At 34.8% G+C, this 23,884-nt stretch overlaps 1 protein-coding gene across 4 annotated transcripts; it reads left to right on the top strand.

Annotated features, from left to right (window-relative positions):
* Nucleotides 1-7,257: 7,257 nt before the first annotated feature.
* Nucleotides 7,258-20,881, top strand: LOC126811133 (protocadherin alpha-11). Of its 4 annotated transcripts, none has more exons than XR_008785957.1 (16): nt 7,258-7,387; nt 8,042-8,137; nt 10,282-10,362; nt 11,312-11,511; nt 12,057-12,140; nt 12,688-12,777; nt 13,240-13,344; nt 14,109-14,231; nt 14,695-14,856; nt 15,259-15,373; nt 15,806-15,936; nt 16,547-16,600; nt 17,168-17,207; nt 17,549-17,709; nt 19,126-19,222; nt 19,263-20,881. XR_008785957.1 is itself a non-coding variant. In XM_056098483.1 (16 exons), the coding sequence occupies exons 2-15, from the start codon at nt 8,080-8,082 to the stop codon at nt 19,219-19,221; spliced, it is 1,455 nt and encodes a 484-aa protein (XP_055954458.1). In that variant the 5' UTR covers nt 7,258-7,387; nt 8,042-8,079; the 3' UTR covers nt 19,222; nt 19,263-20,881. The 4 variants fall into 4 exon arrangements, 3 of the variants coding, with proteins under 3 accessions (XP_055954458.1, XP_050392573.1, XP_050392571.1); XM_056098483.1 differs by having other exon boundaries at nt 19,171-19,222; XM_050536616.1 differs by having other exon boundaries at nt 19,126-20,881.
* The last annotated feature ends 3,003 nt before the right edge of the window (nt 20,882-23,884 follow it).

The raw sequence follows: 23,884 nt of genomic DNA on the forward strand, positions 1-23,884 counted from the left end.
TCCTTTGACTAGCACTCCCACTCATGTATTTCATGTTATGTTCATATTTTGTAATATGATCGTCACGTGGATGTTCGCCCATTCATAATTAACACCTTCTCGTTTACCTGTGCTCTATTATAAACATATGTTTAATTATATGAAAAAAAATGTCATAGTATATTATAAATTAAAATATTACTTACCTGGATTGCATGTGCTATCAATGACAACTCTGCAAAGATGCCATAAAGTATGTAAATAATAATTCCCATCTCGGTGTACAATCACCGTATCATATCCTGTAGTAATATATATACACACCCTCCAGGTGAACAGGTTATGATGTGTTATTTAATAAAATGATAGTGTGAACACGGGTGAACGAAACACGAAAATATAACTAGACGATGTCCTTGTTGTTGGTTTACTACATTAACTAACACAGTCTCTTCTTTATAACAATATTAAATGTACTGGAAAACACCCACAAACTTGTCCCGTTATACCTGGGTGATTACGGGTGTTGGCTGCTACAGTACACGCAGGCTATGGACCATCTATATTTGCTCTCCTTCAAACTTGATCTGTTTCATTTTATTCCATTGAGTGAGCCGTGTATATGCGGTCACGCCTTGCTGTGCCTTTGTTAAGTCGGCTCTCCCTCTTGTTATTATCATACCCGAAACCTTTCACATCTTCATAGATATGGAAAGCTAAGAGATAAGCAAAACACAACAGTATAAGCTTCTTTAAAATAAAGCCGGCTTGTATTAGGTATTATAAACATAAAGATTTAATTATTATGGTTAAGTATTTATTGTGAATACTACAACCCTAAAGTTTAGTACAGAAATCACCCCATGCATTCATCAGTTTCAATATATATGCCTTGTATAATATTAATGTATGATAAACAGGGAAATGCTTGCTTGAAATACAATGCTTATCTTATTTGAATAAACTTACTTGAAATAGCCAGAAATAATGCACTAAAATTCATATTGAGTGAAATGGAGTGTTAATGCTTCAGGGTTTGTCATTATGTTCAATGTTAGTGGATAATATAATGTATTATGATTTCGACAAGTCATATTCAAAAGCTTTACCTTTGTATTTAGGTTAGTAGTCGACTATAAAAAATTTCCCAGCTTTTTTAGGTGTCCACATTTTTGTACAGTAGAAAGAATGTAAGAATCTATAGTATTCCTAAATACACCGATGTCATTTCTCATGATAAATATGGATATATTTCCTTTTTTCTGTGTGTTAAATTTCATTATTTTATTAACGGCTTTAAATTTCAATGCTAAAATTTTATTCCTGATATTATTCTAAATTTATTCACTGCTAAAAAACATAATTTTTTTGAAAAAGATATTTAATTGAAAGTGAGTACTGATTTAATCAAACATTGATTTCACTAATTGACAGAGTGCATGTTTGCTATAGATGGTTAAAAGAGATAAGCTCTAGCATTGTGGAAAGATGGATAGTCTCTATTTATTATAGTAAAAATAGTCTATTGATAAACATTGAAGCGAAACATCACCATTGTAATTTAATACATCCTAGTATGATATTTGTTATAAACTATCAGATTGATTTCATCTTGATGACATGCTCGTGTTAAATTAAAGCAATTTGATACTTTATAACAGAATAAAATTTATATATAATAGTAGTTTAGGTACCTTTACTAAGAGACACGTTGATCCTTAAAAACATTAAAATTGACTATTTCTAACTTAAGTTATGGGCATTTAAAGTTTACATGGTTTCTATTGATTTCTTATCGCTACCTTTATAATAGATAGATAAATAATAATTATGCGTTATGTTCAATACAATTTAAAGTTTACATTGGCTTCTGTTGATTTCATATCGCCCTTTTTATATGTCTTAGATAAATAAAGTAATAATAATTCTGCTATATCATATGACATATCAATAACAGTTTTTATTTTTTTAAAATTTGTTTTAGTCTATATTTTAAATAAACATCTTCCCTGGCGTTTTATTTCAATTTGAACAATAACTTTATTCGTGTAACAAAGATTTCTATTGGTGTCGAAATGTTCATAATCGCATTGAGAGCTAAATCCGTACATAACATAGTTTATATACGACACTAGTTTGAATATACTCCATGGGACGTAAGATAAAGAATTCCCGTGGGGTGTCATAAATATAATTCTATTCAAATCAAAAATCTAGATCGATGTTTTTGTATGTGGATTCTGATAATCGGGATAATTGCAATCGGAATACATTACAATGTACTCATTATAGACATTGTTGTCCACACCACTTGTTGGGGAAACTTGGTAAACAAAAATCAACAAGATTATTTAATAGGCTTATATCAAATCTACAAACAATGGCATAATATATTAGCCTCACTTCAATTTTCTAAATCTATAATACTCATATAAAATAAATCTATAATACTCATATAAAATAAATCAGTTTTATGTGTCTGGGTACCTTTTGTATTTGGTGAAAGTTGCCCTCCAAAATTAAACGAAATGATCACAGTGCGAATTCCAGTATCAAAACGTCAACGTGTTAATCCATTGCTTATCCTTCTATACAGACAGAATCCAGAATCACAAATTTTGCACATGTAGCAGCAGTTAGTTGTGTTATGCACAAACAATTACGTTTCCATGGTTATAGTTCTTTTTTAAAAACCCATACCTTTAAAGTCTGTTTTGTTGTCTCCTTTCTATTCATCTGTAGGCACTACTCACAGATTACATATACTGTATCCTTTACATAGTGTAGGTTATAGTCCAGCACCGGGATTTAGACCAGTATGTAACTTATTGTATTTACTGGACCATTAGTTCATGTTATTTTCTCTATTAACAATTAGAGATCGATATGTAATCAATCATGATATGACTGATACTATAATATTAAAGCCTTTTAATAAATCGATATAATTGATAGAACATTATTCTTTGAAATCATTCATGTATTTATTTGATACATTTAGACACAGTGCATTCATGTTGTAGTTTAACTTAATCATTTAATTCTAACAATATATAACTGTATTTGATTAAATAGATCAGGACAGGACCTCTTATAAAATACATCATTTGGGTTGGGACCAGGATTAATCGTTGCGCAGTTATTCCCCTTTAAACACGATAAAATAAAAGACCAAGGGCCGGTTGATCAAAACTCAGTTATTTTAACGATTTAGTTACACTCTAACGGATCGTTATCTTGCTAAAATGTACTGTCCGTTAAATTTCTGTTGCTGGAAAGTCAGTTTCATTATCCGTTAGCAAACGGACTGATTAAAGTGTAATCCAAGAAGACTGTTTGGTCATTGGTTAAATTTTAAATTTTTAAATTCAATGGACACAAAAACTGAAGAAAGTGGGACAACTGTACATATGTGCAGTCTGTTCACACAACTTGATTAAAGACAAACCGATACGTGTAGAATTTCCTACAGAAAACATTATCAAAAAACCCTGTAGAATACTTTAGTACCTTCCTGTAGACATTTCAACATAAATCTGTACGAAAAACTATAGGATTTGCACTACAGAAAATGTAGAGTATTTGGGGCCGTTATTTCCTACGTACCCCCAAAATTCTTTAGAATACCAAATAATTTCATCCTATAGAAATGGGATAGCCCCCCCACCCCCCCAAAAAAACCCCAACAAAACTGAATGGGTGTACTTCAACTAACATATTTAAACCGATGACGGAGCCCGAGTTAAAGTTAACGGGGCTTCCAACTACAGACTTTTTCTCCGTTAAAGTTAACATACCGTTAACTCCATGTTAACGGGTCGTTATAAGTTAACGGAACTGTAACATCCATAATATGATGGTATTATCGAAGTAACGTCATATTTGATTGTCGGTTTTACACAAGGACAGAAAAAACGACGTAACAGAGACGGTGCAATAAGATAAAATACACATTCCCAGAGAGAGGAGATTCGGGTCATACACGGGCGGGATGGGTGTGTTCCCTTTAGGGCGAGACTTTTTTTTTAAATTTTGGCATACCTAAGAGTGAATCTGAAGTATACCGGGGTGCCGAATCGGAGAGGAACGTAATAGCGTGTACTCAGTATAGAACATCAAAGTAAACTGTCCCATCAACATCAACACAAACGTGACAGACGCCGTTGGTAAAGGAAACCAGTGGGTAATAAATACTGGAGAAAGTTCAAGAGCACCGTAAATATACTATTTTTCATGAATATATTACTTAAATATGCTACTTTCCCTGTCTCAAATAGTACCAAAAGCGCAAGATTTCCAGCGGGACAAATGTTCCACTACTTACTGTGTTAAAACAGCGGGGGCCATGCAAGATATGCCCCGTTTTGCTAGAGATGAATAGATAACAAGCTAAAAAAAACGCGATTTTTCGTACAATCAGGTTTCAACAAAATCGGACAAAAATTGTGACCTCTAGGGGCCCACAACCTTCGTTTTACATACTTTAGTTTTACACAATTTGCATACAGGGAGCGGCCATTTCGTCGGGCAGTTCCGTTTTGATTTTCCCAAAATTCGACCTCAACCTCAATTATGGTGTAACACGATATATGTAAACGGATTTTAAAACCGGACAAAAATTGTGACCTCTAGAGGGATCACACGCTAACAACGCGAGTTTTCGTTCAATCAGGAGCCAGAATCCAGGTCCGATATGCGCAAATTTCGAAAATCGGATAAAAGGTGTGACCTCTAGAGTGTCCACAAGCTAAAAACATGTTTTTTTCGTACAATCAGGAGCCATAATCCATGAAGTTACGATCCGACACATGCCAATATCGGATGGAACCTAGATCTTTGGGGGATAAATCTATATTTCGAATTTCGTCAAATTTGGATAAAAATTGTGACCTGTAGAATGCCCACAAACAGATGGTGGACGGGCGGACAGGGGAGACGACAATATACGTCCACATGAAAATGTGGGCGTATAAAAATGTCCCGGATAGGATAGTACTCAATTACACACAACCACACAAAATATGGCGCCCTTTTTTGAGCAGCACAATTTGGATCCCGATCTGAGGTTTTTTGTGGGTAAAGGGAGGTAATCAAGCCAGAAAATTGGTAGTAATGATTGTGTTGAGCTTTCAGGTGCAGATAAAGCTGATTATAAATATACAAATTATTTATTATTATACAAATTACAAACCTACATTATAGAAGTTTATACCATCCCTGCGACTACTAAAAGTATTTGAATTCAGTAGAACAACATAATAGCTTTTAATTAACATTTGAATGGAAGCGAATCAGTATGATTTTGACTCGATCAGAGAGGAATCAATAATTGTAATACTATGATATCTAATGACTGCAACGTAAATAGTGGGTTAAAATATTGTTGAGTATTTTATAACCTTTTTTTTATTTCCTATGCAATGGATGAAGCTTGATCAATAAATGTTGAGTTAGATAATGTGTGGTATATATATATATCGGTTATCAGCTTAATGATAACCAGAGATAGGATTTTCAATTGTGTGACAGAACCCGCCAGTGATATAAAAATAAACAATTAATTGATAATTGATGACTGCACACATACATGAGCTGTATAATTTATACAGCACTATCACTGGCGGCCTGTGCTGTCACGTCACATGAAGAACGTATATTTTTTATTACAATAAGTTTATAGTCTCCTATTATAGTCTAAAGATCTTTATTTTATTTACCATTATATACCGGGGCACCAGCAGCGTAGCAACAGTTGCCCCTCACCCCTTGACCTTTTGTCACTGCTTTAAGAGGTGGGTTTGGGGAAGCAGTTGTGTACCCGCTGAAAAAAGTTCAAATATGTATTGTGAAAATCTCATCTTTTTTATTCTTTCAAAACACACAGTATAGTAACCTGGCCATGATAGTCGAGTGCTTTATAATATCACATTCTATACCTCAAGGTGGAGCCACGGTGGCTAAGTGGGTAAGACGCTGGCTCGCTAGTCTGGAAGTCGCGTGTTCGCTCCCGGTGTTGGCCGAGAAAGTTCATCGGGATTTCCCAGCGAGGTCCCATGTACACATTGGTGTGCACGTAAAAGATTCCTTAGCAGTTGCAATTCGATAGGCCGTAGTGTAGCTATCCGGGCAAAATTTCCCTCAGCACACAGTGTGGCGTATGTCCGTATACCCGTCTTCATCCCAGTCGGAGCAGAACAGTAGGACGTTAATGCCCATTTCATTTCATTTCATTTCTAACTCAAGGTTATCAGCATTGCATTAACAGGTAAATATTATTTGTGTTGATTTCCAGTCCTTACTAGTTTTGTGTCCAATATTTTTTTAATTCGTTATAATATCATTGTGCTGTATTAAAATTCATCAAGCAACTGCATAAAATAATTTTTGAAAAGTCATTAATGGGCATTTTCAGAAATACAATCCTTTCTATTGTATCGCAAAAACATATGTATTCCTATTTTGAATTAAGGTAAACACGGCCATACAATCGAACGCATTTTATTCCAGAAAAGCCCATTTACAGAAAGAAAGAATTGCAAGAGTAACTACATGTACTTAGAGGTATATGAACTAGGCTGCGTGTGTTTATACTTATATCATACTCAGAGGTATACAATGACTGCATAACCGAGTTGAATCCTATTTTAAGCATCTCTAGTCAAACAGCACAATTTCTGAAAACTGCTCCCCTTCCCCTTCATTATTTGGGTACTTCCAAAAAAAACCCAACTTTTGAATCCTATCTCGATTCTGGCAAAGAATGGGTTTATATAAAACATTCCCCAACCTCTTTGTTTGCCAGGCCATCCTAAGCTTTTATTGTATTTTGTGGTACTGCTTTCATTCGCGGGCCTGGAAAGTAACAGCGTCTATTCCTTCGGAAGGGCACGAAAAAAACAAGATATGCCTTTTTTCATTAGCTCAGCCGGTGGAGACAAAAAGAAAGTTAAACACAATTTGATTTCATTTACTACAACTGCAACTATAGTGTTGTTTACGTCCACTTCTACCTTAGGTGATATCGCAGACTATTTTTTTTTATATTTTTTAGGGACAGTGGTATGTCTGTTTTGTAAGGGATGGTTGAATCCTTCAATATTTAGCAAACGGATCTGCTTTCACATTAATACACGTGATTTGATATCCGGCTTCTAAATTACTGGAAATTAAAGGATTAGTTTTCGTAGAATGGATTGACCAGTCTCACTTATACCTATACCGCATTAAACACGCGGCGTCTTAAGAACGTTCAATATTACCTCATATAGAAATATCCTGGAAAAATTTAAAGTCACGTGAAGACTAAATGAAATGTTATGGGATATAAAACTAAATCCGTTATAAGACTGATGCTATAAAGATTATTTAAGTATTGTGATATTATCATTCAATATATTGCTACGATAAGGTAAGGACGTCTTTATTAATGGTCTAAATTTAGTGGAATATCCTGTCGACAGTAATGATCGTATATTTAAAAATCGCTTTGAAAATCAGCGTGTGTCCGTGAAAAGTAGCAAATTTTCAATTCAACTACGTCTGCTAGCTAAACTTTATCTTACACATTCTGTTTAAAAATAGCCTAAATATATCGTTTAAGCACCTGTGGCAAAAATTGAGCGTAGAAAATATGATTAATTTAGTCTTTCGTTATTAAACTATTGAAAACGTGGCTGTTGTAAGAAACTTGTGGAATTAATTCCTGTCTGTTTTATTTTAATTTACCGTAATTCCAGATTTTAAACAAAGTTGTCGCGATTACTTTTATAGAGACAATAGATTGAAATCCTTGTATTTTCGTTTTGTGGTTTTGGTATTAACGGACCTTACAACACCTCCGTCTACATTTTTATCGGTCAGAGCTCTTGTTTAGGACCATGGCTGGTTTGCTAATACCCGTCTGTTTATGGACACTGAAAGAGTTATTATAAACATACTATTAATATTATTATAGAGACAGTTATTAATAAAAAAAAAGTAATTATAATATTAATATAATTATAGAGACAGTTATTAATAAAAAAAAAGTTATTATAAACATATTATTAATATCATTATATAGACAACTTGAACCATTAGAGAGACTGGTGCAGAACGAAAATGAAGGTTTTATTAATAATAGTTGTTCTGGGCTTCATAGCAGTCAATGCACAAAATCGTAAGTATGATACAGAACAAATAATAAACCCCTCTAAAACTGATATTCTAATGTTACGTATTAAAGCGAGAATTGCATTATTTTTTTTTAAGTCATATGTTTAAAGGCGCTAAGTCGCTAATATTTGGGACCTAGAAATTGACACAAATGGGTCGCAACGCATACAATAATGTAATATGAATGTATATAAATTGATTTACATTCAATCGTTTCTGTTTTTACTGTAATTTCTAATCATTTAGATTCGGCGAAATACGCCAGTATTCTCAATCAAATTTCAACCTCTAGCGTCTGGTTATTCCAGTCTACGCCGATAGTATTTATTGGGCATGCAATGAAATGAAATGAAATGAAATGGAGTTTAACGTCCTACTTTTCTGCTCCTAACCTGGGCTAATGAAGACGGGCATACGCCATACAGTGTGCTATGAGGGAAATTTTGCCCGGACATATTGGGCATGCTCTCTCCAGATAAGAATATAGCGTCAACGTTTGACATGACTTTCGAGTGACTTATTACAAATAGCGCCGAAACGCATTATGGTACACGATTCGTGTACCAATTGTAAAATGTTTATTTTGTCTTAAATATTGGATATCAGAAGGCCATCTTTTCCCAGTAAGATCACAACATCAGTGTTGATTTAAACCGAAAAATAAATCGTGTTTTCAATGTCGAAGATTTTGGATGGTATTGAGTTAGAGACTTAGCTACTTTAAAATATGCTAAAATAAAGCCTTTAAATACATGTTAGCTATACACACATTCCTGTCTTGTTAAAGAATAATCCTAAATCCTATAATTTCCTTGTGTCAGTTGAGAAATTGGCAAATATATCATTTTCTTTTAAAATCCAACGTTCACTTTTACGGCGTTATTATCACGTGTGCAGGTTTGAAAAGGTTCGCCTCTTGCTCAGCTAGGCATCATTAATCTTACCTGTTTAACGGACCCGGTTAATCGAGTCAACTCTCTCTTTCATTTGTGTAGACTTAGTTATATAGTGAAAAGAAGTGATACAAATTCCAAATACCGTCGGCGAGTAGAAATTATTTCCAATTTTTACGCGAATGATTTTTTAAGCGCTAGAATTAGTAGAATGATTCCCATGATTGTATAATAATGATTTGACAAATGTGCAATTTTCGCTTAATGTATTTATGACCGCACGGATCAGCTGAGTTTTCTATCATATGTATAATTACATAACACATGTGTAATGATCAGCTGGGGTCAAAACTTTTACACAACTTACATGTGTACAGGTTTTAGGAATTTGTTCATTTTGGAGCTAATTTAAGAAACTTTAAACTATTTTTTTCTAACAGCCTTACTTGATTGCCTTCTTCTGATATACAGATAGTTTGAATGATAGACAGATTCTGGCTATATCGACTCCATTTTGTATTTCAACATACTAGATCATCCCAAGTACTAGTAGCTTCGACTGCTAAATCCCAAGTCTAAATTATCACTTCACTTGAACAGTTCACGTGACTATCGAATGTATGTTGTACATTTACAAATCAGCTTGATAGATTTTTTAATACCCCAGAAATACGTAGCTATAAATAAAGAGATGTCTATGTGTTAGGGTAGATATCACATAATTATATAATAATTCCTATGTACAGTTTTTTTGTCCGTGGTTTGCCAAAGGATCTGGATGATACCTGGTACAGGGTCATTTCTTGGAATACGATCAAAGCATTACAGGCGAAATATTGATTTCGGCCATTCGGCTTTAAGTCGTTCACGACCAGAGAGAGAGAGAGAGAGAGAGAGAAATGGGGTTTAACGTCCACTCGACACAAACTAGGTCATTTCGGGACTAACATATATATGATTTTAATTTTATTTCAATAATTCGCTTGCGCGTAGGGGTCTTTAGCAGTGGGAGGAAACCGGAGTTCCCGGAGAAAACCCACGCGGTTGGACAGGCGACCCTACTCCTTGTCACGTACAACCGGGGATTCGAAACCACGCCAGTTGACTCAATGACAGGCCTTGTGATACAGCACGCACGTGCTAACCATTCGACCATCCAACCCCCACCGTTCACGACCAGAACTTGTTGTAGACGTCATCGAAATTGTTATAATGAAATTAAAATGATTAATTCATGAATTGTCGTTTATTACAGCATGTGAGTCACTGGATGACGGGCCATTTCTGGCGACCACACCAACATTGAATATCCGGTTATTAGAGGCTACAAAAGAAGGTAATATCTAAATATAATTGTACTTACAACAGGATATTATTTAGAAGACATGTGACAAAGAGGATATAACATTACTGTATAATTGTGTCTCCGGGAATAAACTTTAGTAAAATCGAATTTTGGGAACAATTCAATGAAATAAAACCACCCGCCCACCGCCACACAATAAAGAAACAAACGCCTATTATTTATCATTCTAGATATTTTACACACTGATCAGCAGTAAATATTCGCTACAATCACTGATAGGGAAATGAAATGAAATGGGATTTAACGTCCTACTGTTCTGCTCCGACTGGGCTAATGAATGCAACGAGGGAAATTTTGCCCGGACAGCGGCGCTATGGCCTACTCTTATATCGAAATCCAACTGCCAAGGGATTTTTTACGTGAACGACTAGACAACTGTCCTTGTCAGGTCCCCCGCCCTGCACCACTGACAAGAGAAAACCACGCCGGGAAATCCAGATGAATTTTCTCGACCTACACCGGGATTGAACCCGTGACCTTCAACCTAGCGAGCCAGCGTCTTCACTCACTTAGCCACTGTGGCTCCCCTCACTGATAGAGATGACATGAGCTCGCAGTATTATTTTTTCATTCTGCAAATTAAATTCTAGAACATTTTTTTTAAATCATTAGAAAAATAAATAAAGATGTTTCAAGTAGCCTATATCTAGATAAAAAAATATTTCCTATTGAGTGGAAATGGTATATAAAATGAGTAAAAGGCATTATTCGGCCCGGACCAGTTCACGCTCACAATGTCTTACGGAGTTATAAGAAGACTTTCGTTATTCCTCTGTGAAACAGATTGGATATTTTATAGCTATGCCCTGGTTCGACATTTAGAAAATACACTTATATTTATAATTTTTGTAGTGCCTAGTTTTTTATTTCTTCTTTTCTTTCAACAATAATTTGGTAACTGTTTTAATTCTTTAAACAGATTTGGAACAATACCCAAATAGTGAAAACTACAGAGATGCGTTAAGATTTCGTGGTAAAATAGGGGAGACAACTCCCGATGGCATAACTGTCGCCGTCATGGAAAACTTCCCTTTGATTGATCCGAGATCATTGGTAACGTTTGAAACTTTAGCAAGTGGTGACAATATTGTTCGATTAGTTAATCCAGTGGTTAGAGATGTAAGTAATAAAAATGTATATTGCATGAACTATTATACTGATAGAAAACACGAAAAATACAAGGGGGCATCGGCAGCTTCGAAGTCTTAACTGATAGTAAAATTGTTGCGAATTATACTGTTTTTGGAATACACCAATTCTATCAGAACTTTCTAAAGTTATTATATAGAAATACAGATCGGTTTTAGCAACATTTTGTAGGTGTATAAAAGCTATTTCAAAAGGCTACTAGTTGCATACGGGACAAATGCTTCGGCCTATTGATGTTGAACTGGAACAAAACCGATTTACTATGAATTGTGTGAGATTTGTATTGTATGTAATCAAACGAGTAGGAATTTTTATCCGTATATACATACACAGACAACATACAATAAATTATCCTTTTTTATTGTATGTTGTCTAGTAGCGTATGGTGTATTTATATACGGATAGAAAATAAGACTCCTGTGATGTAATATATGAAATATAATGACGACCATTAGCAATCACCACAACTTCATAAATCCAATAGTATACTTATTTCCTTGTCAAATTTATTTTAGGGTCCAACAGATGATCCGGAAGATGACATTAACTTTCTAACATTCACACTGAAATGTACGCCAGTCACCAATACTACAGCAATGGTAGGAGTGTTTGTCTTATTTATGATGAATACATTACTCACAACTTTGTTCTTGAAATGGAGACTTCAGACAATTCCGGAGTTTATTTTAATATTCGGGGGAAAATCCCTGTACAGTGACATAACAAAATATTACACGGAAATAGTGCATGGTAAACTAAATGCCCAAACGTTTTCCTGCCAAAGGCCAAATTCATCATCACAAATAAACCCAGTGACAAGTGGCATCAGGTGTTCCGGAAAGAGTTAGCATATTCTAGTGTCACACTTTCAAAGAAATTGTTTAATCTCAATTTGAAGACCAATCCTCCACCTGTTTACACGATTTGTACAGGTATAAAGGCTGATATCTCTAGGCCCATGGGTGATCCGCCATGTTGGATGGAACATAAAATAGAATTAGACTATTGATAAAACTGTGAGCCTTTCATATTTACAAATAAGGGCACGGAACTATGATCTGTTGCATTTGTGGAATCTTTTATACAGTTTGGGGACTGAAAATAATTGTGATCATACTACATGTAATTTATTTTCTTTTTTAAAAGAAGTTCTATGACGTCAGAATCCAGATCCTAGACATAAATGATAATTATCCTCAATTCAAAGAATCACCTTACAATATTACTCTAAGTGAAGTAAGTTTTGTACATTATAATAATATGTTCTAGTAATAGGGCCAACAAACTATTACTATATTGTAGTAATAAGGTCTAGTAATATATTCTATGGACAATAATCTAGGAATATATTTTAGTTAACGGGGTTTACAATCTAGTAATATATCCGAATAAAACTAAACATATCCTACTATATATGTTGTAGTAATAGATCCTACAATCTATGGAATTGCACAAATATATACCACTGATAAGAAAGAGGAAACATCGCCGAAAAATCCTGATTTTTGAACTAATACATCAAATATAATCCTATCAAACATTTACTTTATCTGAACTTTTGAAAAAATAAAACTAAAGTAAAGAAACAGGTCGACTAAATTGTTTAAACAAACCGGTTGCTGTCTACTCCTTCAATATACAAATTTATTCTTAATATATTTGGATTTTGCTATGAAAATGTTTAAATTATTATTTCAGCTAACGCCCGAGGGAATGAGTGTTTTTACTGTACAGGCTACAGATAAAGATTTTAATTTATTGGGAAATATGACGTATGAGATAATATCTATGCCTGGATCATTGGTAGGTGGCTTCTTAGTAATGCTTTATATTTCAATTATAATCAAAATATAAATGAACACCGACCATTCTCGCTTGTATGCCTAAGACGTTTTTGTGCAATGAAATGAAATAGTTTTTAACGTCCTATACTTTTTGGACCGACAGGGCTAATGAAGACAGTTTAATGCAATTAAGTTTATGCAATTAAGAATTAAGATTATCAAAAGAACAGATATTCATAGTTGGAGAGATTTTTTGTCAGTTTTCTCAAGAATTAATGGCGTTGAAAATCTTTGGGCAAATCGTATTCGACATTTTCCTCTTAATTTATATATTTAAATACAAGCTATAGATAGGAGCCGTGCTATTATTAATATAAAATTTTAGTAACATATCTAAAATCCATTTATCGATTTAAGTCTTGGTGTTATGTGATAATTTCGTTTAAACAGTCAACTGTTTAAATTGCTATAGCGTAATTTGGTTATCTTTCTCTTGATTAAACATACATTATGCGAGAGCTAAATCTGCCAATTCCGATTTGCTGTTCGATTTTCATTCATGATTTAATCGTGAAATGGATAATGTGTTTTAGTAATGATGATAGAGGCTAGCGATGCCGAAAATTCAATCGCTAAAAATCTCGGTTCCGAGTGGATCAATTTGACTGAAATTTACAGCAAATTCCCTTTACATTATCTAGTTTTAAACTATTATAGTAAGAACTGTCAGTTCTTTATCTAATCTCCTATAATGTATCTTTATTTCTTTTCGTTTTATTTCAGACGGATGGCTCTCAATATTTTAACATAGATATGTATACTGGTGGTTTAATGGTGAAAAAAACGTTAGACTACGATCAACTTGGTGTTAACAACAACTATCTTACTGTTAGAATAAAAGTCACGGTAAACATAATTTATGATTTGACAAACGCCTTCAAGTTAATTACCTTGATACGTTTATATTGTGTACATGGTGGTTTCATCTCCCGAAAATGGTAAAAGCATTCAGGTTCCAACCCGTCTTCAACCGCTCCTGAACGGCATTCCTCGATAAAATCCGGTAATCATTGGCGAGTATGACAGATGGAAAGATCCTATTTCCCATATGGATTAGGACAGCATAAGTTTCTAGTTATAAGTTACCCATGCCGCATGAGCAGGTTCGATGAAGTTTCCTTTATTTTCTTTACCCCTATTAGATTTTCTTGAAATGAATTAATTCATTAATATAATCCGATTTGTGTATGGAGATAGAGGTGGCTAATACGCACTAGTTCTAAAGCTACACAAATAATAAACTATCTGTCATATGAAAATGTTTATGTATATTTGACAATAACAGAGACCTTTATTTTTGTTATTTCAGGATGGTGGTCCGAATGAGAGGAAATCTAACCAAACAACCATGACAGTGTATATTACTGATGGTAACGACCAGGGCGTGGCCTACGTTTACCAAGGTTGTTTTCAACACATGGGTACATGTGCCTGGCCAAAATATACAACATTAGCCAGTCAAATTAAGCAGGTAGGCTAGTACGTAAAATATATGAATTCAGTGTCACTGTCAGTATTGTTTTTGTTCTGTATTGCCTTAATTAATCGACAATTCGTCTGGTTTTAATTAAGCGTAGCCTATATCTACTTGTAAAGTTAAACAGGAATTATGCAAGAGCTAAATATGCCCATTGTAGGTCTTTGTTTACATCAAATAACAAAACATATGGACAGCAGAATAAACGACAAGTAAGTTGTTGCCATTTGAAGTTTACATTTCACCTCGGTATCTTTATGCTTTTGTCAAAATTTAAATTATATTCGAGTGTATGCACTAACATCGATATCAACAGATTATCGAATCATTTAAATTACTATAAATAGGTCATCTTAAAACTTTCATTATTTAATAAGTTGTTGAAATTACTTTTAGGGACAAAGTTTAACAACTTATCCAGTTCCTAATAAAATCTCAAGTTCTACAAAAATACAAGCTAGAGATCTTGACTTAACTTTAGCAGCTGAAATCAAATTCACCATTGCTTCAAGTAAGTAGACATGGGTTTATTTTATTGGTTTAGTTCCAGACACAAGTAAACATTCTTCCCGGTTCGATCTCGATGTTAGCCTAGAAAGTTCCTCGGATTATCCTGGAGTGCTTTCCCCTTGTCGGGACCTGGCAAGGAACAACGCCTAGTCGATTGGATGTGGCGAAAAACCGAGGTCCTGTACGTGTAAACGCCTGCGTTCACGTAAAAGAAAACATGATAGTTTGAAATCGAATTAAGCATTCCGTAGCTTCGATGTTTGGGCAAAATTCCTCTTATATACATTGCATGGCTTATTCCCGTCTTTATTGGCCTGTTTGGTACTGAATAGTAGGACCAGCACGTGATGTAATTCTCCTGTGCTATGACAATGGGAGATAACCCACAAGACACCTTAAATTCAGTTTTATTATTAAGATTTATGTTTTACAGCTATTCCACCGGGTTCTGAACAGAAATTCCGTGTAGAAACAACAAAAGATGAAATGGGATTATATACAGCTGATGTTATACCGACTGAAGCTTTACCAGAAAAATTAGAAGGCTTTGAAATATTTTTAAAGGTAATAGTGTTAGTACCAATTGGCTACACGTTGAAAATGTTTTTTCTCAGTTCCAATGGCAATAGGAAATGAAATGAAACGGCGGTTTGCCGTTATACTTTTTTGGAACAACTGGGCTAATGAAGACGGTGTGATATAAGTTACTGTTTGTTAATAAATGCAAACTATAAACCCAAATATCAAATTGCTTCGAAAGGCATAGTTATACTTGGCATGATAATATTTAATAACCATAGCCTTCACGTGAGATATCGGGTGTTCCCACGTTAGTTAAAACTATTGTCAGTGCAGCAGCCCAAACTCAACTTGGAGACCTTTAGGGCAAATTTAATTTCTCTAATGTGATTGGTGGAAGTCCGATATGCGCACATAAGTTCAGGAGGACCCCACAATACAATCATAAACAATTACACAAGCCACGCCCACGGACAGGACACAATATACACAGACATTTCAAACAATAAACGTAGATAGGGGTCTGGCAGAGGCATTGCCTGTTGCTCGATCTCCAATTCATTGTTTGATCCAGTAGCTACAACAAATCAATGTGTATTTAATAATCCTCATTACAGTCAAACAAACAATTACCCTATCATTTTATTATTTGTAGGCTGAAGAACAAACAGATTTGAAAAGACATGAAATAGCTATGATATATTTTATGGTAAGTATGTTTATAGTAGTCGAGTCGTTAGGACGACTACAGAATGCCCTAGGATGGAATTCCGACGTGTTTCAAGAAAATCCTTGGAATTTATCAAGCCCTGTTCCCACTGTTCATGGGTAATCCATGACTGGCAGACAAGGGAAATATTACCTAGTTGATGGTGTGTAAAATCCACGTCCTCCCTTATGCACACTGGGGTGCACACACGAGAAAACATGACAGTTGGAATTCGACGAAGGGCAGAGTGAAATGCCACTGTCCAGGCAAAACTCTTTTAGGCAAAACTCAAAGGCATGTGTATGTTAGTCTCAAAATTATTGTGTTGAAGATACTTTAAATCCAATTTCTATGCCTATGGAAATATTCACAAATATTACGACACCTTTATTATAAAACAATCTAAACACATTAAAAAATGAAAACACCATATTATAACACAATCTAAACACATGCATAATAATAAATGAAAACACAATAGATAATATTATAAAACAATCTAAACACATATTAATAAATGAAAACACTATAAATATTTTATTTGTGTTATGATTGTTATTTTGACAGGATGACAGGGATGATGATAAATCTACAAGTGAAGGGCAGGGTAAGATTAATTTCTTTATTTTATACGACCTCAGTCAAATGATTTCTTATGTTTACATTTTACAATCCACTGATTTAAAGCAATGGTGATAAATCGACCAATAAACGACCGTCTATAGCGCCCGCTTGTGCGAAGATGCAGAGATCGAACTATAACTTGGTTATAGGTGGTTTTAATTAAACGCAATTGAAGACTGAGTACTGCGATGCATATCAGGTCAAACAATTTATTTTTTATGGACATTTTAACGATGGTAAATTTTGAACGCCTTTCGCGATGGTTGGCATATTAGGATTCCGGGTACGATACACACATTACATCAGATATATTTTTATTTACAGATGGAGATAAAACCCCAGTTTCAAAATATTCAGAACCAGTTTTAGCTCTTATTATAGTCGTATCCATCATAGCCGCCTTTTTACTATGTCTGAGTGTGGCTGTATGCTGCTTAACGAAATATAAATCGTCCTCACCTGCAAGATTTGATGGAGTTGAGGGGGTAAGTATTAATACGCATTTTAAAAGCACATGTTCATTTTGATAACGGTTAACGTTATAATGTACAAATTGGACTCTAGATTAATATACTCGCTGTCGAACACCCTTCCCTCTCCGGACAAGTCTAAACCGTGGTGGCTCAGTAAATTGGGTCTCGAGAAAGTAGATTGTGATTTTCCAGCGTTGTTTTACTCTTGTCAGTGGTGCAGGCTAGAGGGACTGACAAAGAAAAGTGTCTAGTCATTTGGATGGTGCAATATACATGTTGGTATGCACGTAAAATAAACCCCGACAGTTGGAATTCAAAATAAGAATAGCGGCACTGTCCGAGCAAATTGTAAAGTACAATGCATGGCGTATGCACGTCTTGGTGAAGAACAGTAGGACGATAAACCCAATTTCATTTAATTCCATTTCTGCAGTGATTCCTACTTTGAAATCATATATAAGGTAGCGCAGCTGTCCGAGCAAAATTGTAACACTATTAGTGTATAACAGAAGATCGGTTTCGTAAATACAGGTCCTAAACTATACAAGAACTAGTCTACGACAGGAACACATCTAACTATGTTAATTCCACCATTCTGCCCGTCTGCCAAGACAGCGGCTGAACTCGGTTGAGTCCATACACTCGTCCAAGTTTTTCTTCTCCGCCCGGCTCCTCTGTCCTAACTGTCAGTGAACTCCTCAATATATACCCTTGCACACATGGTCATACATGCAATTGTCTCTTTTATCTCGTCACGGCATGCCTACTGACCAATGCATATTCCTTTGAAGTAAAGCGGAGCGTGTGCAAAGACCACTCGTAGTTAGTAAAGAACATACTGAATCAATTAGATTGTTTAATAAGCTCGTGCTTAACAGAAGTTTATATAGAGGTGAAAGTCAAAAATCATATATTGTTAAAACTAGCAGAGTTCATTAAGTTCTATGTACCTAAATGATACTGTTCAATTTGGTGAGAAATATAAATCACTTTGTCACAAAATTTTCCTGTATGGCGTATGCCAGTCTTCATTAGCCCAGTCGGAGCAGAACAGTAGGAGGTTGAACCCCATTTCATTTTAATTCATTTCATATACATGTATATAAGGGTGGGGGTGGGTCATAGTATTTCCGGTTTCTCTTGTAATACGACCGTTTTCATGCACTACATTGAACTCGGTGTATTTGTCATAATTTAAATAATGCGTAATGGTATTAGGCAGTGAGTTCATTTGATTGTCGTCTTTAAATTGGCAATACTGTTGATTCAAGACTCTTTCGTAAATTTCTCGACCATTTCATATTTTTCGTGCACATCAAGGGTAATGGTGGCGAGTTGTGTTATATTCTGAAATCCTTCATCAATGGGTCGCAGTTCCAGGGAAAGAGATTCAATGATTTTTTTTAAAAAGCCAATTTGTATTTCTAGGGTATGACGAATGGGTTTTAATCCTTTATAATATCATCATTACAGTTCAGATCCAAGTATGCATCGAATGGTGGAGACAGCACAACGAGGTTGTAGAAAACACACATGAAGATATTAATATGTCTAAATGTTCTATTAAACAAATATATTCTAGTATAATGCCAGTATAATGACAACACCCACCTACCATACATACATGCAGGGACAATATTTAATATTTAAATATTTTGCTTCTACGAAAAGATTTATCCGGAAAACGTTTTTATGGATAATTAAGGCAAAATTATATTATATAATTACATTTCGAGGGCAGGAGACGTCTGTTGTTATAAACTATCTAAATGTGTATATTAGTGTTTATCTCAGAATGGGTGCAATATGGTGACGACTGATGAGTCCTCAACAACTAGAACAGCTGGAAATTAAATGTTCTTTAATTTGCCATTAAACTATACTGGCTATTACATATAATTCCTAACTGAGGGAAATTTAATTTATGGTATTATGTTAGTTTGACGATATTAATAATTTGTTATGTTTTGTTCTTCATTTTTAATAATATTTCAAGTATTGTACATTTTCTTAGTGCTTTCTTAGTGCTTGTCTTTGTGCTTCATTTTTTAATTAACTGCCAAGTATTGTACATTTTCTGAACTCTATATTCTCATACCAACTCATTCCAAATCATAAAAATTATTGATTCTAGTAAGTAATTTATATATTTCGAGAATTATTAAAATAGAGTTTTTACTTTTAAATTTGTTTCATATATTTCTACAGTTTATTATTAAATTTTGATATATTTTAATCTTTTAGATCTGTTTAGAATTAAGATATTTAATTTATGTATTTGCATCGTTTATACCCACAACAATGAAAGCAAATCGACGGGAGTTTTTTCTGAAAATTTGGATGGCCGTGGAAAAATGTTAAATTAGAGAGAAAGTTATACTATCACAGCATATTAAACATACATTATGCAAGAGTTAAATCTGTCTATTGCAGGTCTTTCTTTAGACCTGAAATGTTATATAAATTATTAATTAGATATTAATTAACTTACCACTCCCATAATCAGCCCTCGATGCCATCGGATGCCTGTGACATTTAGTGGATTTGAATACGTTTTGTGGTGGATGAAATAACCGTAAAAATGGAAAATCGAGACACAGGTTGCAGCCAGAAACACGACTAAAGGATTAAACTGGATATTTCCTAGTTTTGTGGAGGTTATGTTCCTGTTTTGCGGGTAGAATTTGTTTAGTTTGTTTTGGTGAAATAATGGCCCTCGACGGCCGCTAACGAGTTAAAGGGTCATATTGTCTGGCATTTTGGATATTACCATCATCTAATCACCCCACAACATACAGAAGGATTTCAGTGTATTCCTTGACTCCAGAAATCTACGGTTAGACACCAAAATTATCACCCTAGAATAAATACTATGGGAGCTGTAGGGGATTATTTGATGTGGCGGCCGTCTTGGACGCCATCTCGAATTTTTCAAAACGCTCAAGGGTGACCGAGGTTCATCCGGTAGATTCTGAAAGAGGACACCATAGGCTACTAAAATCAATCATAAAAAAAACTTTGTATACAATGCAATATCCAGGTTCACTCGAAATATTGGGTTTGGCGACCGGACTAGTATACACACCATGTTTAATAACCATTACGGTAATTACAAATAGTAATGAAATTCAATAACTATAATAGATAAAGATATAATATTTATTAATACAATATTTTATTTAATAAAGAGACTATATTAACATTTAAAATTGCAATAACACGTGGAGTTTTATTGAGAGCTACAGTATATTTATCAGGTATGTACTTGTGAAGAGAGAGAGAGAGAGAGAGAGAGAGAGAGAGATTAGCTTCCACTCGAAACGAACTAGATCATTTCGGGATTAACATGTTGTTCAATTTTATTTCATTAATTCGCTTGCGCGTAGTGGTCTTTAGCATTGGGAGAACATCAGGGGGACCCGGAGAATACCCATCATGTTGGACAGGCGACCCTACTCCTTAACACGTAGAAGCATTGAAACCACGCCACTTGACTCAGTGACAGACCTTATGATGCAACGCGCACCATTCGGCCACCCAGACCCCCGTGGATGTGAATATGGTTATGGCTCACTAACCAGTGGTTTCCCAGTTTCAATCCGGGTGTTGTCAGGACGAAGAGTATGGCAAAGTTCATTTTTGGGATTGTACGCGTACTTATTGTCGTGCACGTAAAAGAAGCCTTGACAATTGGAATTCGAGCAAACAAAAACGTCCAGGCATCCCTTATAGCGCACCGGTCGGTGCAGAAAAGTAGGACGTTTCTTGGTATATCATTTCTTGTTATTGCATCCAGTATATGGAGGTCAATATTTTTGTCAGGTCATAACGACTCACTTACAATCACATAACGTTATGCATTTACATAGACTTTCTTAAACTCTCTACATTTCACCTTTATTCTATTATGTTGGGATAACGTGTACATTTGAGCATTACAAAGGCTGACATATTCAATAAAGATCTTGGTCTGCTCACGTATCGATGTACAGGCGATAAGAAATATCAAAGATCAAGGTGTATCTTTATCTTAATAATAAACAACATGATAAAAAGTGGTTATGTAACAACAAATAATTATATTATGTTGTAATTGTTGCTCGAGAATAGCACAATATGATAAGTGGGAAGGGGAGTTGGTTATTTGTACTGCCCGGAGTGTACAATCTTTTAACATTGTGTTATCTGATAAGCCTGTTACTTTTACAAGCCCTATAAGGGTAACTTCCATATTTCTCAGGACACCATAAATAGAAGTGGATTTAAGTACGTAGATCAAACGACGGGATGTACAACATATGTAGCCTACGTGTCTTGTCTGGGAAGTTTTAAATAGTTTTAAATTAAAACATTCATCTGTCCGGATATGATCGTTAGATTTGCTTAACGGGATAACGTAACTGAGTAATAAGGAATTTTATTCTTCAGTTGTATGAGTGGCTTGATACTCGAGACGATTACTTACTACTATAACGTTGGAAAGAATAAAAGCATGGCGATACGGGCACTTATATTCGTGCTTTGAACAAATCTGGTTAAAATAGAAATCTAAATTTGGCCTGTTTCTTTTGCCATTTTCATTAGCCCAGTCGAAGCAGAACAGTAGGTCCTTAAACCCCATTTCATTTCATTTCTGTTTTTTGTTGGTGTTTTTGTTTGTGTTATACGTTTGATGCCGTCTACTTCAAAAAGATCTGACATCCCACTGAGCTGACGACAACGAAAATAAAATCCCCCCCCCCCTCAAAAAAAAAAAAACAATAAAAAAAGAGAATAACGGAAAGAAAATGGATCCGCGTTTTAATCAGGTTGTGCCTTGCAACTGGAAGTTTGTATTTCCTCTGAATCGTATCACACACTGTCAAATAATTTAACAAGACAAGGATGGATGTCTGTTACAAACTTTCAGCTAGAATTGAACAGTTCTATTCCCAAACTGGAGGGCGGAGTTGGTGTGTGTGTGTGTGTGGGGGGGGGCGAATGGTTAGCGCGTACACGTTGTATCATAAGGTCTGTCACTGAGTCAGCTGGCGTGAGTTCGATTCCCCGGTGGTACGAGGCAAGGAGTTGAATCGCCTGTCCAACCTCGTTGGTTATCCCCGGGTTCTCCGGTTTCATCCCTCTGCTAAAGACCCCTACGCACAAGCGAATTATTGAAATAAAATTGAACCATATGTTAGTCCCGAAATGACCTAGTTTCTGTCGAGTGAACGTTAAACCCCTAAAATATATCTGAGACTATCCCTTTAAACAAGATGAAAATGTAATTCAGACATACCGGTATTTTCTAAAATAGTGGCCGAATATGTTCTTGTCTTTTAATTTATAACCATATGCTCATACACAACGCTGGAAAACTGCCCAACAAAGCATACGCACGAAGATATAACAAAACACCATATAGTAAACCAAAATGTATCTAAAACTGTTCGCATGGGAACAGGACATGACACCAACCACCTAATATGCCCCTTTGTGAAGTGGGCTTGTGTCTACTTTAAAGTTTTATGAACAAAGACATTTAGATGTATTTGTGTTTCTGTTCAACGGTTGATATTGTTCATTCTAAAAAAATTACCAAACTAAAATTAGCCATGAATATGAAATCCTCTCTTTAAAATTATCTTTTGTAATTGTTTTTGTCTTCAACATTGATAATTCAATCTAAAATATAAGCTATTCACTGAATTACCGACCCTTGTCGCAAGATGGAAGTGTCACAACTGCATAGTCTCCTCGTAACGATAATATAATTGTATAGATCTATCCTTAATGTAAAAAATAAATCATATCAACCCCATTCAATACTATTTTAACCTAAATCAAAGAAATCATCACACATTCTTATCGTTTTTCAAATCAAATTCGTGTAGTGTTCTAGTTTGCTCGTATTTTTTTTATGAAAAATGATATATAAACAAGAATATTAATGTATACGGTGTGATGAAATATGAAATTACCCTGAGGCTTGACATCTACAAAATGGCTATTATTTTGATGGATTTTTGACAAATTGTTACTTTTTGTTTGGGTACACGTATTCGCTAAAAATAGCAAAAAACTCAACTGAAATGATATATTATTGAAATTAACGGGTTATATGAGTTATAATGCGGTTAATTAAACAGGTGATTCAATTATTGGTTAAACTCTAATTATTGTCTCACATCTATTTCAATTCCAATGC

Source organism: Patella vulgata, chromosome 2 (genome assembly GCF_932274485.2).
Source record: "Patella vulgata chromosome 2, xgPatVulg1.2, whole genome shotgun sequence".
Lineage (NCBI taxonomy): Eukaryota > Metazoa > Mollusca > Gastropoda > Patellidae > Patella > Patella vulgata.